A 15,693-nucleotide genomic window follows, 5' to 3' on the forward strand; every position below is an offset into this window, starting at 1 on the left:
AGTGGTCTGTGACAGCCTCGATTTCCCGGGAGAATAAGAAATGAGCTATGTGACGGAACTACTAAGCTTTACTTGAATAAAATGGGTAATGTGCCCTGAGGGTTGGGCATCATCTCATTAATAGAAGATATGCCGTATTTAAAAGAAAACAAGTACGACATTATAACATAATTATTCTCCATATCAGGATCGAAAGTTCGAAGGTTTGAGACCAAGACAACGTCTTATACTAAGCATATAATAGATGCAGAAAACAATCGCTAGAAAAGTGATGAAGAGTGAAATTCAAATTAAAAATATGAATAAAAGTATTAACATAGTTAGGCATCATATAATATTCACTAAGTGAATTTATTTCAGCGGAAGTAAACACAGTATTTCTTCAAAATCCACAGCAACAACTCTTCCTCAGCCTCGCACGTCACCACCAGCTGCTCAATCTGCAAAAGGTTTTGAAAACATTTGCAGGGCTGAATACTAGTGTACTCAGTGGATTGGGCCATTTAAAAATATTTTAAAAAAACATTTACTGAAAAAGATAATTCATGCCTTTAAACAGTATAACACAGAATGTTTTTAAAATGAGTCATTCCATGCATACTAAAATAATCTGAGCTCATATTTTCCTGTCTCATCTATTGGGCGTGCTATCTGCAACTGGTTGTCACCGAATCTCTCGAGACAACAGGTTCTGGTGTACGTACACAATTCTAGTTGGCGGAGCCAACAATGTTCTGGTAGAAACAATAACCAATAGAGAGCAAAAACATTTTAAGCATGAACCATCAACTTTAACTTTACATAAAACCGAGCTTATTAGCTCAAACATGCATTTCGTAAATAAAGCCTCACCTGATTTGGAGAAAATCTAAACAATATAACTCAACTGATCAAGAGCCTAAATATCCTCTTCTGTAGGACCTACAAGATAAGTTCTCATCATAGTTCTAAAATCAAGCTTAACCTTCATGACTTGTCATCATTTTCTAACTAGATTCGCAACACCCGGGTTTTCATAAATTCAACATGAAACTTTAAAAACCATTTTCTTGGCTAAGGGTTCCAACAATACCCTTGCTCGACTTTTACTTTAAAAACTCAACTTAAAAATAATTTTTCTTACAAAGATATGTAAGACTTTAGTATATAAATTATTTCACATTCTAAATTAAACCATCAATCAATTATAACCAAATCATAAAAATGCAGCCCAAAATAATTAATGACCCAAGTTTTAAAAAAAAGGCAGCCCACTAAACCCAAACTGAGCCCAATGCTTCCTCGGTCCTAACCCAAATTCTTATCCCTTATTTATCAGTTCACGCTCGTCTCTCACTCTCTATAACACGCCCAAGCTCTCTTTCTCTCTATCTCCAGATAACCGCCGCCGCCGCCCCCTGATTCGGCAAAGTCGCCGGTGCCAGCCACCCTCCTCATTCTCCCTCACCTCTCTGATCTCTCACTTACTACCTCGCTCGTCCCCCTCATCTCCTCCCTCACCAAAAATTCCCAAATCAGCAACCCTAGGTCCTCTTTCCTTCGATTTCCGGCGAGGTTACCGCCGGAACTGCCCCCTCTGCTTCAGCCAACAGCAGCGGTCAGCCGGACCACCGCCATCGCCGCCTCCCTCATCCTCTCTGACATCGCCGCCCCACACCCTCTGTTTCAGCCGGAGAGCTGCAGCAGTAGCTATCCGCCACCGCCACGCCGAACTCTCCCTCTCTGGACTGATAGCCACGGTTCTCCACTCTCTCTCCGGCGAGATGCCGCCGCCATCCATCGGCGTCGCTGCCACCACGCCACCGCCGACAGCAGCCCTCTGGTCCTCTCTCCTCCAGTCTTCGACTCATAACCCCAGCAGTAGCCTCTCAAAATTCACACAACAAAACACAAATCGGTTCTTGCATTACAAAGCATTGATTACCTAATTACAGAAAATGCATGTATATATGCGTTCATATATTGTATAAGCAAAGTCAATTTATATGCCATACTATGCTTGCTTTCTGTTTCAAGATTCCTTGTTAATGTGATGGTTCTTTATGAAATAGATTACTGATTATGGCATGAATATGTGAGTTGGTTTACCTCTGTGAAAGTAAATTTCGGTTTCTTGAATTTATGGCCGAGAATGGGCTGTGGAAGAACTGTTGATTTTGTAGATTATAAATACTTGTAGGTATTCTTGAGCGATTGTGAGAGTTCTTGAAATTGAGATTTGAGAGATAGAAGTTTGATGGGGAATGGGATGAACTGAATTGAATTGGTTGGAAGGAGAATTAATTCTCGTTGGTGATTAGCTAATTTGTGGTTGAAGAAGTTGAATGAGTGGGGTGTTAAATAGGTGAAAACGAGCTGAGTGGATGCATCTTCTTCTTTCAATAAAAACAAAGTAAGAGTGAAATATGAATATCTGGTTGGTTCACCACTGTAGAAGGCGTGAGCTCAAAGAAAGAAAGAAAAATGATAATTGTATAATGGGCCGAAGAATCTGGTACAAAATACTCTTAAATGCCTAACAATCACTTAGGCCCAATTTATTCCGAAATAAATAAATTTTGAAGATCCATCATAATTGATTCCTATGAAAACTTAAATTATATTCATGTAATCGAAATTATGCAAATTATAAAGTTCGCTTTCTTTTTTTTTTCTTTTTTTTTTAAAAAAACTTTCGATAAATTCTTTGTTGGAAAAAAAAACAATTTTTTCTTCGGGGTGCGAATCAACTTAATTCTAAATTCATTAATTCTTCTAACATCCTTATTGAGGAAAATCGGGGTATTACAGGTCTGATCCTTAGCTCCTGGTATATGGTCAAAGACATAACGTTGATGGACGCCCCTAGATCCAGCATGGCTTGGTCTATTCTCATGTCCCCAATGATACAAGGGATATAGAACATCCTCGGATCTTCACACTTTATGGGCATATATCTCTGGAGCATAGCCGACACTTGCTCCCCCAATGGAAATTTTGCATCATCATTATACATGACCATCTTGGTGCAAATTTCTTTGAGAAACTTGGCGCATTTGGGCATAGTGCGCAGTGCTTTAAGCAATGGGATATTGACCTCCACCTTCTGGAACATCTTGAGCAGACTGCTCATCTCCTCTGCCTCACCGTTTTTGGCTAGTCGGTCTGGGAAATGAGGTTTTATGGCCACCTTGGATTTCTCTTCAGTTTTGGACGCATCCTCCTTCTTCTTCTGTTTTGGCGCATGTTCAATGGGTAGAACTATCTCGATCTCCTCGTCCACCTTCTCTTCATCATCTGTGGGCACAGACTCATCTTCAGGCATATGCACTACTTCGGGCAAAGACTTGCCACTCCTCAAGTGTACTGCATTCACCTGTGCCTTTTTGTTGGGTACCACGACCTGGGTATGTCCATTGTTCTTGTTTGCGTTCATCTGGGCAAAGTTCTGCTGCATATGGGCCATTTGAGTGTTCAGATTGCGTATGGCTCATCTGGTCTCAAGCTTGAACTTTTCATTCTCTTGTAGGATCTCTTGCATGCACTCGAACATGGCTTCCATTGTTGGTGCTTTGTCCTAATTCGGCTGTTGATTCTATTGCTACATTGGAGGTTGATTGGGGGCAATGTAATGATTACCCCCGTATCATAGGTTCTCGTGGTCTCACCATGGTTGGTGGTAACCTTAACCGTTCTGGTCCTAGCGCTGCTTCTACACAAAGTTCTCTCCGTTGTTGTTGTTGTTTTTGTTATGCCCAAAGGCATTAACTTGCTCTTCCTCGATCAGGGAGGGGCACTAGTCCGTCATGTGGTTGGTATCAGAGCATAGTTGACATGCCTTGACGAACTTCTTGATTGTGGGCTTCATCATTTCCACCATTTGTTTCACTGCATCACATAACTCATCTATCTTGGAATTGTTGTTCTGGTTATGGGGCACAATGGTTGTGTTCCCTTTGGGCAAAACTGAGCCATCCTCTTGGAATTCCTTCGTCATTTCAGCAAAGAGCTTGAAAGCTTCATTGTGCAATTTATTGAGTATCGATCATCCACACGCTGCATTGAATAATAGCTTATTATTTGGCCTCAATCCATTCACGAAGTATTGGATGAGGTCCTGGTCAAAGATCTGATGTTGCGGGCATTTGGCCAACGTTTGCTTGAATCTACCCCAATAGTCATAGAGTCTCTCCACCATGCCTATATGTATGGTGCTTATTCTTTTCCTTGCATTGTGGATCCTCGATGCAGGGAAGTACTTCTCTAGGAATTTCTGCTGCATTATCTGCCATGAAGTGACGCTCCCTGTGGGTAAAGTGTATAACCACTCCCTCGCACCATCCTCTAGGGAGAATGGGAACGAGATGAGGCAGATATACTCTGCCTTGTTTCCAGTTGCTCTGACTGTGTCGCACACCATCTCAAAGTCTTGCAAATGCCTCTGAGGATCCTCTCCGGGCATATCGCTAAACTTGGGCAGATCTGTATGAATGAGTGTCGTAACTCCCAATTTTTAGTAATTGTGGGTAAAGTTATTCCCAAAAGCATCAGGCTCATATTATTAGGGAATGTTAGTTCCCTCAGGGTCTGTTCTGGGGTGGATCCACACCCCCATTGTGTTCTGCGTCTACCATATCGGCTTGTCTGGGTCCAAACAGGGCACGACTGCTCCTCTTTGTCCTCTCCCTCTGCCTCGACCCCTTAGTTCTCGCAACCTATGCCTTCGTTCGCCTCGATCTTAGGATCAAACCACAAATCACCATGTTATCCTGCAGGATTAGGTATGAGCATACAAGGGCAAAATCAAATCATAAAAGAGTACTAAAATACCAAATCACCGATTCCCCGGCAACAACGCCAATTTGCTGAAGCCCGTCGTTATGACTTCGGGAAAATAAAATTTGTAATTGTCCTATGCCCTGCAATCAAGATCGGTTAATGACAAGTATAAGGTCCAACTCACAGGGAATCAGTGTATCTCAGTACTTAGTGTCACAGTTTATAAAGGGTTGCCCTCTCTGGGCAAATGTGTCATTTGCCAGTACTCTGTAAAAGCTAAAAATAAAACAAGAGAAATATAATTAATAAAGGAAACCTGGTCTAGGCATAGTCTAGGTAAGGTATTGGGTAATTCATTCGGTCATTGATACAAGGGTTTTCATTGTGCCTTCATGTCTTTGGTTATGGGTCGTTTGATCAGTGAGCCGTGCTCCTATTGTCACGATGTCACGCGCACGAGCCCACCCAGCCCTCATCCGCACCCTTCATGTTAGATTCATTCAAATAATATGCTGAAAATTTAAACTACTGTAACAGATTCATTTTAAATCCAATTGATACATATCATACATCAAATTAAACCTCTTTTCATAAACATTCATTTACTAAACATATTGCATATTTTATTTTGAACTCGATTACACACAAAGAAGAAAATGACGTATGAAATAAAAAGAAGAAAAATGACAAGTTAGCTTGCCTTAATTTTAGTTGGATGAGTGAATTAATTTTTTTCTAAATAAACATTAATTTAGTTTGAGCATTAGATAGTTGCAGTATTTGTGTTACGTGCATAATGATTTAAAATTGTTGTTTATTTGTGTAATAGATAATTTAATTGAAAACGTCCAATTATACATTTAATTATAAATTTTCAATTATATTATTCTAGTTGAATTTATTTAATGAAAAAAATGAATCTACTTACACATTCTTCTGTTTACATACATATATATATATATACATATATATATATATATATATATATATATTAATATGAATGGGATCATATAGATCCCAATGCTTATAATAGATCCCTAGATCCAAATCTAGACCACACATTTATGACATGTGGCGCATCAAGATGCATAAAGGCATTTCAAGGCAAAATCTGGAGAGGGGTAAAATTGGAATGTAATTTTCGGATTTAATAATTAAAAAAAATATATATATTTTTTAGATTTTCTCAAAATAGATATATTTTAGATGCATATAGTTTCACACGAAGATGCATAAAGTTTTCACATGAAATGCATGACTTTGAACAGAAAAATGCATTTGATTTTTACAGTTTTGGTATTTTCACCACCCCACCCCGCACCACCCCCCAACCCACCCCACACCACCCCCCAACCCTCCCCATTACCACCCCCCAAAATAGTCATGTTTCACATGCATATAAAATCAAACAAAAGTGCATAAAGATTTTACATAAAAATGCATTAAATTATACAAAAAATGCATTTCATTTTAATAAATCTAGTATTTTCGCCACCCCACCCCTGCCCCACCCCCACCCCCCACCCAATTTTTTTTTTTAAACTGATTTTCTGACCACTGACCCCCCACCCCCCCCCCCCCCTCCCCCGATTTTTTTTTTCAAAAATGATTTTCTGATTGTTGAGTCGCTGAACCACCCCCCCTCCCCGCACCCCCCACCCACCCACCCCCCCCCAAATTTTTATTTTTTATTTTTTTTAAAACTGATTTTTTGACCGCTAACCACCCCCCCACCCTCCAGCCCAAAAAAATTACTCCCTCCGTCCCACTAGACTTGGCACTTTTGAGTTGGGCACGGAGATTAAGAATAAAGGGAGGAGAGTGTAAAGTTGGTAGGGTCCACTTATTTTATGTGAGTAGAGAAAGTAGGGACCACATGCTATTTTAGGAAAGTGCCAATTCTAGTGGGACAAACAAAAAAGGCAAGTGTGCCAAGTCTAATGGGACGGAGGGAGTATATTTTTTTCAAAAAATGTAATGCATTTTTGTGTTAAAGTATATGCATTTCTGTGCGAAAGTATATGCATGTAAAACATGTAATTTTTTATGCATGTAAAAATCAGTTTTTCAAAAAATAAAAAAAAATTTGGGGGGTGGGGTGGGGGGGGGGGGTGGGGGTGTCAGTGGTCAGAAAATCAGTTTTTGAGAAAATAAAAAAAAATGGTGGGGGGGTAGGGGTGGGTCAGCGGTCAGAAAATCAGTTTTAAAAAAATAATTTTTTTTTTTGGGGGGGGGAGGGTGGGGGGTAGGGGGTGGGGTTCTGGGGTGGGGTGGGGTTCAGGGGTGTGGGGGGTGGGGTTGGGGTGGGGTGAAATCTTATGCATTTTTATATGAAACTTTATGCATTTTTATATGAAAGTTCATGTATTCTCGTATGAAACTTTATGCATCTAAAATATACCTATTTTGAGAAAATCTAATGTTTTTTTTTAATTTCGAAAATTACATTCCAATTTTACCCCTCTCCAGATTTTGCCTTGAAATGCCTTTATGCATCTTGATGCGCCACATGTCATAAATGTGTGATCTAGATTTGGATCTACGGATCTATTATAAGCATAGTGATCCACATGAACCCAACCCTATATTAATATACCATGTGTGATGCACATGTATTATGAATCTAAATATGATAATATTAAAATTCAACTTTTGACATTTATGAATTTAAAATATAAGATAAACATAAATACATGATTTGAAAAATTAAAATATTAGAATCAAGAAAAAAGAAAAATTGAAAAAGTTTGAATTACAGATTTTAGTATTTAAAAAATATCATTACTTAAAAATATTAGATCTTTAAATGATCATAACTTGCTTATTTTACATAGAGTAACATATATCAAATTAATGATAATTCCGTGATCTTTCATTCTAAATATATATTGCATATTTTTAACTAGAACATAATTGCTTGATAATTTGTTCATACAAAATAATTAATATTCAACTAATTCGTGTAAAAAAAAAATAATGAATTAGTTCAATTTGTTTAGGGAGATAACAATCGGATTGGGGGTGCATGGGTTGTAATAAAAATGCTCAGTTATTTAGTATAATATATATCTGTGTAGGGATGTCAATCGAACAAGCCCACTTAGTTTCGGGCTAGTCCTATCGGGTTTCGGGTTAATCGGATGCGGGCTAATCGGGCTGGAGATTTTTTCGGGATATAAATTTTCAACCCTAACCCTAAATGTTCGGGTTTCGGGCTAGCCCATCGAGCTAATCAAGTTAAAGGCGTAAAAATAAAATTATCATTTGTATTTTATTATTCTTAATGATCTAGTGTATAAAATATACATAGATATTAAAGATATAAATTATATAGCAAAGCATGAAATGCAAAAATATAAAATATTCAAGATTACATAACATATAAAATAAGTTAATAACAATAAAATGTTCAACTTTGTTAACAAATAATAAAATATTCAACAATAGTTTAAAATCATAGAGTCAAAGCATCTAAAAAATAAATGTAAAGTCTAAACATTTAAGTAACACTCTTCTTCAACATTGATAATATTTCGTGCTTCAACTTGATCATTGTCTTCTTGCTCATCGTCTTCACCATCTATTAAAAGAAAACAATATAATTAAAGTATAATATAGTTTGATAATTTAGAACATAATAACAAAAAAGGAATCTTACCATCGGAATAACCATGTAACCAATTACGTGTGCGAATAAGAGCTTGAACTCTTTCAGGAAGAAGCCTATTCATGTACTTGTTCTTAGACTTGGAATCTTCAAGAATTTTGACAACTTCTTCATCACTCTTGTTTGCTATTTTCTTTAACACGCCTGATAACACTCATGTTTCCATGGTTTTAGTGTTCATATGATGTCAATTTTATAGGAAACTGAGTGTTGGATGATTGTTTTATGCTTAATTTGCTTTATCTTTTGAAACATGATTCTTACTCGAACTTTGAAGGACATTTCAGGTTTATTGAGTTCGAATTTTGAAAACTTATCTGAAATAGAAGTTATAGATCGTCTCGATACAAGTTCGTGAGCGCAAACGGATCATAAATCGGAGTTCGGACGAGAAAGTTATGACCAAAACAAGAAAGTCGCGCGTAGCAGCGAAACGGCGGCGACCCCGCGGCGACCGCCGCCCGAAGAAGGATTTTTGGGAAGGAGCCGGTGACCGCCGGGCAGCCCGCCGAGTTTTCGGCGCCAGCGGCGCCCGCGCGGTGAGCGCCGTCCGATCGCCGCCAGACCGCCGCACCTCCGTATTTTTACGTTTTTTAGGCGTTTTTCAAGTCCTTTTCGAGCTCAAACTCTGTATTTTACCCTGGTACTATAAATAGGTCTTCTTTTGACCTATTTTGGGGCCCTTTTCAGTCCCAAACTTTAATTTTTCAATTTCATAGCTTTAGAATTTATTACTTTCCAGTTTTTACTGCTTGGATTGGATTTCCACAAGATTGAAGATTCAAGCTGCTACAATCGTTCTACTTTCGGTTTTATATAATTTAGTTTTTATAATTGCATTCTTCTTAATTATGTTTATGCTTTCTTTTGCTATGTCTGGCTAGTTTCCTTTAGCTGATTCTAGGGTTTGTAAATAGTTGATTGAATTTATGTGATTTATTTGTTAATACCTTTGTGCCTTCCAGTTTATGATTCATAATTCCTGGTGCTTATTTTCTTGTGAATTATCTGATCAATAGTTTGCATGTTTAGATATTCGGTTTGAGACCTAGCGGAGATAACTGTTTAGCGGATTCAGGAATGTATGATATGATTTTAACCTTGAGACCTAGCGGAGATAGGTGGATCATAGGGAGCTATTCTTAGGAGCTCTTGAGAGTTAGTAGATTTTCTTGAGACCTAACGGAGAAAGATAATTTACTAATCTACGATCGTTGCTGTTCTAGCGAGAGTAATTGATTAATCAAGTGATCTCTCATCATAGCTGGATTAAACTGGTACATAGGATTAATAGATTAATTGCATAGATTTAGTTAATGAATTTACTACCCTAGGATCAGTTGTCTTTTAATATTCGAATTTTCCTACGTCTTTTTAATTATTGTTAATTGCGTTTTAGTATAAGTTAATTAAACCTTCCTGCTTTCGTTTACCTGCATACTGTGAGAGTCTGTTTAGGAAATAGCTAAAGTAGTTTCGTTGTGTCAGTCCCTGTGGATACGATACTCGGTTACTGATTATTTGCTACAATTGCACCGTGTTAGTTGCGGTATTTGTTGCTAAGAAATTAGTGATCAACGCCGCAAGTGTACAGGTGCAATTGTGTATAGCAGTGACAAGGTCGAATCCACAGAGACTAATGGTTATCAATGCCTATCCTTAATTATTCTACTCTATCTGGACAAACGAAAATTAATGTTTTGATTTTGAAAAACAAATAAAATAAATAAAAACTGAAAAGAAAAGAAATCAAGCTATAAGAAATACGGAGTAACAGAAAAGAGAGAATTTCCCAAGGCAAAGGTTTCAACAGATTTTCCTAACTAACACGTTCAATTCAATTAATAAGATGATTCCTAAGGCAATCTCTAAGCTAGTTCATACCCACTCTCGTGGCATACAAACCGTTGATTACATGCAAGGTTACCATCCCTGGATCGCACTTCTAACATGTAACTCCTAAAAGTTCCTAAGATTAACGCCCTCACAATTATCAACTCCCTTTAGAATTAAAATAACTGTGTTTTATGTTCTTAATTCAGGTAATAATTATCATCTCCCGATCTCAAATTAAAACCTATGATTATGCTAAATTGGTGATCAAGGAATAAAGCAAATAATTAAAACAAGAACATAAAAAGGAATAACAATCTCAATTAATTGAATCAAACAGTTAGAAATTTATATCGTGTCTACTCCCTAAACCCTGGGAAAAAGAACTCTAGCCACACATAGACATATGACTAGAAATCAATATCTCAAAAATACAAATAAGCATTCAACAATGAAAAACCGTAGTAAAGTTGAAGATCTTCAATCTTGCTCTTGCTCTGTCTCTCACAACTCTCCAAAAGATGTAGAAAATGATAAAAGATTCCCTGGAATAAGCTATTGGGTGGTATTTATATGCCCTAGGTCTTCCAGCTCAAAAATACTCCCAAAATCGCGCTTTAAAAGAAAATCCAGAAAATTGGGAAAAAATCGGCGTGTCGCGCGGCCACATGGTTGCTCGCGCAGCCTCTTTGCGCGGCCGCGCCCCCTGACCGCGCGGTCCTCCAGTGAATTCTGCATCGTCGCGCGGCCGTGGCATGCGGCCGCATGCCTGGACCGTGCGACCTCCCGTCGTGCCTCCTCGCGTGCGGCCGCGTGTCCTCCGACACGCGGACTTCCCGACGCTCGTTCTTGCTCATCCGATGCCCGATTTGAGCCCCATTCGTGCCTATGGACTCGTCACTTCGCGTACTTCACTACACTTCATCCAAAACTTCACAAATCGAGTCCAAGAATCTGTAAAAATAGCACGAGCACGGATGAGTAGTCTATTCCATAAAATTGAACAAATCAAACCAAAGACACTCAAGAACTCAATGAAAACACCCCAAAAACTATGAATAAGCACGACAAAGGAGAGGAAAAATGCATGTAAATCAACCCCCCAAACTTAAACCATTGTCCGTCCTCGGACAAAAACAAAGATGAACCAAAGGTGAATCAACAAGAGCGCAGAGAAAAGTGGATAACATTGTGACTTCAGATTTATCAACAAAAATAACAACATGCATTTGTATCTCCTATCATCAAGATATAACACTCATGACAAACTTCAAATTATGGTCTCAATGACTTGCAATCCTCACCAAAAAGATAAAGAATTTTAAGAACTCTCAACTTTCAAGTGTGTCAATCAACATGGACGTGTATACGCTCAGTTCAAGCAGAACAAGTACTCATCCATAAGATTGTCAATCGTCTCACCTCTCCAACACTAAATGTGTGCTCCTATAACCAAGGTCAAAAAGGTCTTTATTGAGGGTTGTAATGTAGGCTCTTTGGCAAGGTAGGATATATTTGGCTAAGTGACTAAAAGATGCGAAACAAAGTAACATCATCACTAACCTTATAGCATTCTTACTCAATTCTATCATCCACCTTCCACAAAATCAAATTTTTCAATATATAATTCATCACAACACAACAATTATTTCTCATGACATTATGACTTTCTAATGCATCCTATGTACCAATTTTTTCCAATTTTCTCACTTTTTTTTTTCAACGACTTGTAGGATACTATGATTTTTTCCAATCAAGATCAAAGTTCATAAACCATAATCACACACCTCCACAAACCAACTATCCCATAACAACAAACTCCAAGCTCCCACCCACGGCTAAACCAAATAAAATGGATAATAAAAAGCTCAAAAGGGCGAACTAGGATCATATAAAGTAAAAGGACAAGTATGATATATATGGGCTAGCAAAGATAGCCTTCTATCATCTCACAGTTATTAAGCACACTATGTGACCTCGAGGGAGAAACTAAGACAAGTTCTAGTGAGAAACATGCATGCTCGAACAATCACTTAAGAAAAAGAAATAAGACTGTAGAAAATAGTGACAGTCAAGGCTCAAATCTCACAGCTTATATCATTGATTGCAAACATATAGAGACCACGCTTATCATTCATCAATCATGCTCAATCTCAATAATATCAACACAAACACATGCAATTTCACAAGTTTAAAACAGAAATCATCATAGGCCAGTCATCCAACTAATCCATGTACATCTCATCTTTCCACCAAGGCATCATCACAGAGAGACAAACAAAAGCAAGACTGACAACTTCACAAAAACGACTCTAACCAAAACAAACAAGACTAAAAACAACTAACACAAACTAAAAAGAAGCAAAGCATAAAGATAGAGTGCCCACACAGCCACATCCCCCCAAACTTATTCTCCATAAGGAAGAATAAGTTTGAAAAGGAAGTGTAGGGCACGGAGTCGAACTCATCGGGGCTCAAGGGGCCGGCGGGTCCTGAGGATCCTGCGGCGGTCCTGGGAAGGCTCGCTGCCAATCATTCATCAACCTCATATACGCCTCATGTTGGCGCATGTACTCCTCATGTTGCCTTAGGCAGGCAGTGCGCTCAGCTTCAAATTGAGCATCAAAGTAGCCCTGTTGCTGCCTTTGAAATGCAGCGAATTGATTGTCCATGTGGCCGTACATGTCGGTTTGCAGGTTTTGAAAACCTGCATCCATGTGGCCGTAGAGGTGTTGCTGCATTGTGGCAAAGCCGACATCTATGTAGCCGTAGAGCCGCTGCTCCATAGCATTGAAATCGTATCCAACGGGCGGCGGCGGAGGTGCATGGTGGTGGGGAAAGTAGGATGAAGTCCCCGCCTCAGACTCTTGGGGCACGTCGCCCCCTGCCTCATAAGCTGCTTCCTCCTCTGCAGCCTCATCTCTTGCAGCGGCCCGTCCTGCCTGTGATGTCGGTGGACGCTTGACTATGAGGTTGAGGTGCTCCGGGGTGTTCATCAGCCAGTTCGAGCGATCCGCCACATCCAGCACAGTAGTCAAATGTGGGTTGGGCAATGGAAAGTACAACTTAGGCTTCAAGACCCAATATAAGTTTCGGCCACCCGCAATATGTCCCGCTGCTTTTAACACCTTGAAATCCACCAAGATATCTTGAGAAATCGCGGTCTCCGTGATCTCAATGTTCAACTCGTCAGCAAGTGCGGTGAAAAATCCTCCAATGCCAATGGAGGCGGTCGGGGAGGTGAGTTGACTGTGAAACTGATCCAGCAACTGAGGAGCTAAGTCAATCTTGTCACCTCTGAGCATACACTTGAGATGTAGCAACTTGTCAGATCGCATGTTGCCCACATTTTCTCAGGCAAAGTAGTTGTACGCCATCACCCGCTGTAGATAGCGGAAGACCGGATTTCTCAAAGCTTTTGCCTTTGCACGGCCGGTAACGAAGTGGTTGTTGTCCTCAAGATTTAAGTCAGCCATGGCGGCCTAGAACGTCCGCAGTTGAAAACCGCAACACCATACACCCCGCTCTGCGGACTTTCAAGAATGTCATTGAAATTATTACAAGGAAGCTTGTAGTCCTGGTTGAGCAAACGGAAGGAGCACTCTGTAGGAATGGTTCGATCATAAGTGATTTTCAACGTCGACAGGAATTCGATCGTAAGAATCCTATAAGTAAGCCAATTCCCTGTGAAGACCTTCCGAAGTCCCACACGATCTACCATGGCCCATACATCATCCGTGATGCCCAACTTTTCCAATGTAGTTGGACAGATATACTTAGTGGGCTTAACTGGGATGTGAATAAGCTTTTCCCAGTTCTTGAATGAGGCATCATCAGGGAGTTCAACACCAAAGTGAGCCGGTGAGAACTCCGAGACTGGCTGCACCGCATGGGTGGTTTTAGAGGACGAGCCAGTGGCCGTGCCCTTTCCTTTGGCAGCCCGGGTTGCTTTGCCTTTAGGTGGCATGCTGGGAATACTGCAAAACCCAAACACGCTGCATTAGAAACGATCCCCCAAACTTAAATTACACACATAAGAAAAAAAAAAAAAAAAAAAACCAAGGCACAACAAGCCACCACCCAACATATCAAAACAATTTAAAGGCCAAACTCATGTGTTGCTTATGCATAAAATATGTAGCATGTGCGTAAAAACATAAGCTAAAACAATATAGAGCAAAAGAATAAGGCCAAAGAACATCATCCCCCCACATCATAGCATAAGAACCAAATCCACACCAAGCGCTCAAATTGACCAACAATTAAGTTTACCCATGATATATAAGACATTCCTAAGCATGAATTCGTCCAAATACAAGCATAGAATCAAGAGAAATCAAGAGAAAACGAGAATTCCCCAAATTAAGCCCTAGTTTGGAACTAAGAAAATAAATCATGGAATAAAACAAAACAATCGGTCAAAAGCTAGTAAATCATGCTAGGAATTGAAAAACATAAGTAATTGGGGTAAGAAAAACATACATTGGATGGATTGAATGTAAGAAATTAAGAGATAGATTTGATGATTAGAGGCGGCGCGCGGTTCGATTTAGGAGAAGGGGGGAGCGGAAGACTTGTGTGAAAGAAAGAATGAATTTGGTGGAGAGGTGAAGACCATGTTTTGGAAACGGCGGGCACAACCGAGAATTACCAGGGTTTGTGCTTTATTGGTGAAATTTGGAGGGAGGAAAACAAATTGAGGGGAAATCGATTTCAAATTTAATTGTTAATTTCCAAATTCTAACACACGGTCATAACACCAATTTAATTAACTATAACTCACGGTCCCTCTAAATTCACGAATAATAGTTCTTTATTTTATCTTTTTATTTGTTTTTTAAATATTATTAATAATATTAGTAGATGTTTTTTTGGTGACATTATTAAAAATTTAACTAGTACATCCTCCCGTGTGATACTTATTTTATCATCTTATTTAATTTTTTTATTATGTGATACACGATTATAAAAATTTAACTAGTACATCGTCCAGTGTATCATCTCGTGTGATACACGATTATAAAATTGATGAATTATTTATTATGTAAAATAGCTCTAATCAATAAAGATGAATTCATTTTATAATTGGACATGTATCATATGAATGACCCAAAATCTTGACAAAATATTTTTTTTATCTAATGATCAGTATTATTATTATTATTATTATTATTATTATTATTATTATTATTATTATTATTATTATTATTATTATTATTATTATTATTATTATTATTATTATTATTATTAAAAATTTCACCAAAATATCTAAATATTTTTCCTTTCAAATTTTATATTAGTATACGAGGAGTTTTTGAAACTTTTAATATATTTGTATTTCACAACATATTTTCTCGAAGCAGTAATGAACTGTAAATCCAAAAACTATTAGTGAATTTCGCTATTAAAATTGACCTGCCAAAATTAAAGTTGCC

The 15,693-nt window shown here is 38.5% G+C and overlaps 1 protein-coding gene and 1 long non-coding RNA gene across 2 annotated transcripts; both read right to left on the reverse strand.

The window, feature by feature from the left end:
- Window positions 1–284: 284 nt before the first annotated feature.
- LOC131014024 (uncharacterized) lies at window positions 285–2,563 on the reverse strand. The gene is made up of 2 exons (XR_009097945.1): window positions 2,089–2,563; window positions 285–921 (listed from the first exon to the last, which is right to left on the reverse strand). It is a non-coding gene; the product is annotated as an uncharacterized LOC131014024 (long non-coding RNA).
- Window positions 2,564–10,561: 7,998 nt separating this feature from the next.
- On the reverse strand, window positions 10,562–14,970 carry LOC131014016 (uncharacterized). Its single transcript, XM_057941953.1, has 2 exons — window positions 14,741–14,970; window positions 10,562–14,235 (listed from the first exon to the last, which is right to left on the reverse strand). The coding sequence occupies exon 2, from the start codon at window positions 13,594–13,596 to the stop codon at window positions 12,733–12,735; it is 864 nt and encodes a 287-aa protein (XP_057797936.1). The 5' UTR covers window positions 13,597–14,235; window positions 14,741–14,970; the 3' UTR covers window positions 10,562–12,732.
- Window positions 14,971–15,693: the final 723 nt, after the last annotated feature.

This window comes from Salvia miltiorrhiza, chromosome 3 (genome assembly GCF_028751815.1).
Source record: "Salvia miltiorrhiza cultivar Shanhuang (shh) chromosome 3, IMPLAD_Smil_shh, whole genome shotgun sequence".
In the NCBI taxonomy this organism is placed as follows: Eukaryota; Viridiplantae; Streptophyta; class Magnoliopsida; order Lamiales; family Lamiaceae; genus Salvia; species Salvia miltiorrhiza.

What these genes read in the sequence shown, in the direction of transcription:
- LOC131014016 (XM_057941953.1), bottom strand. Translation starts at nt 13,596, where the DNA reads ATGCGATCTGACAAGTTGCTACATCTCAAGTGTATGCTCAGAGGTGAC.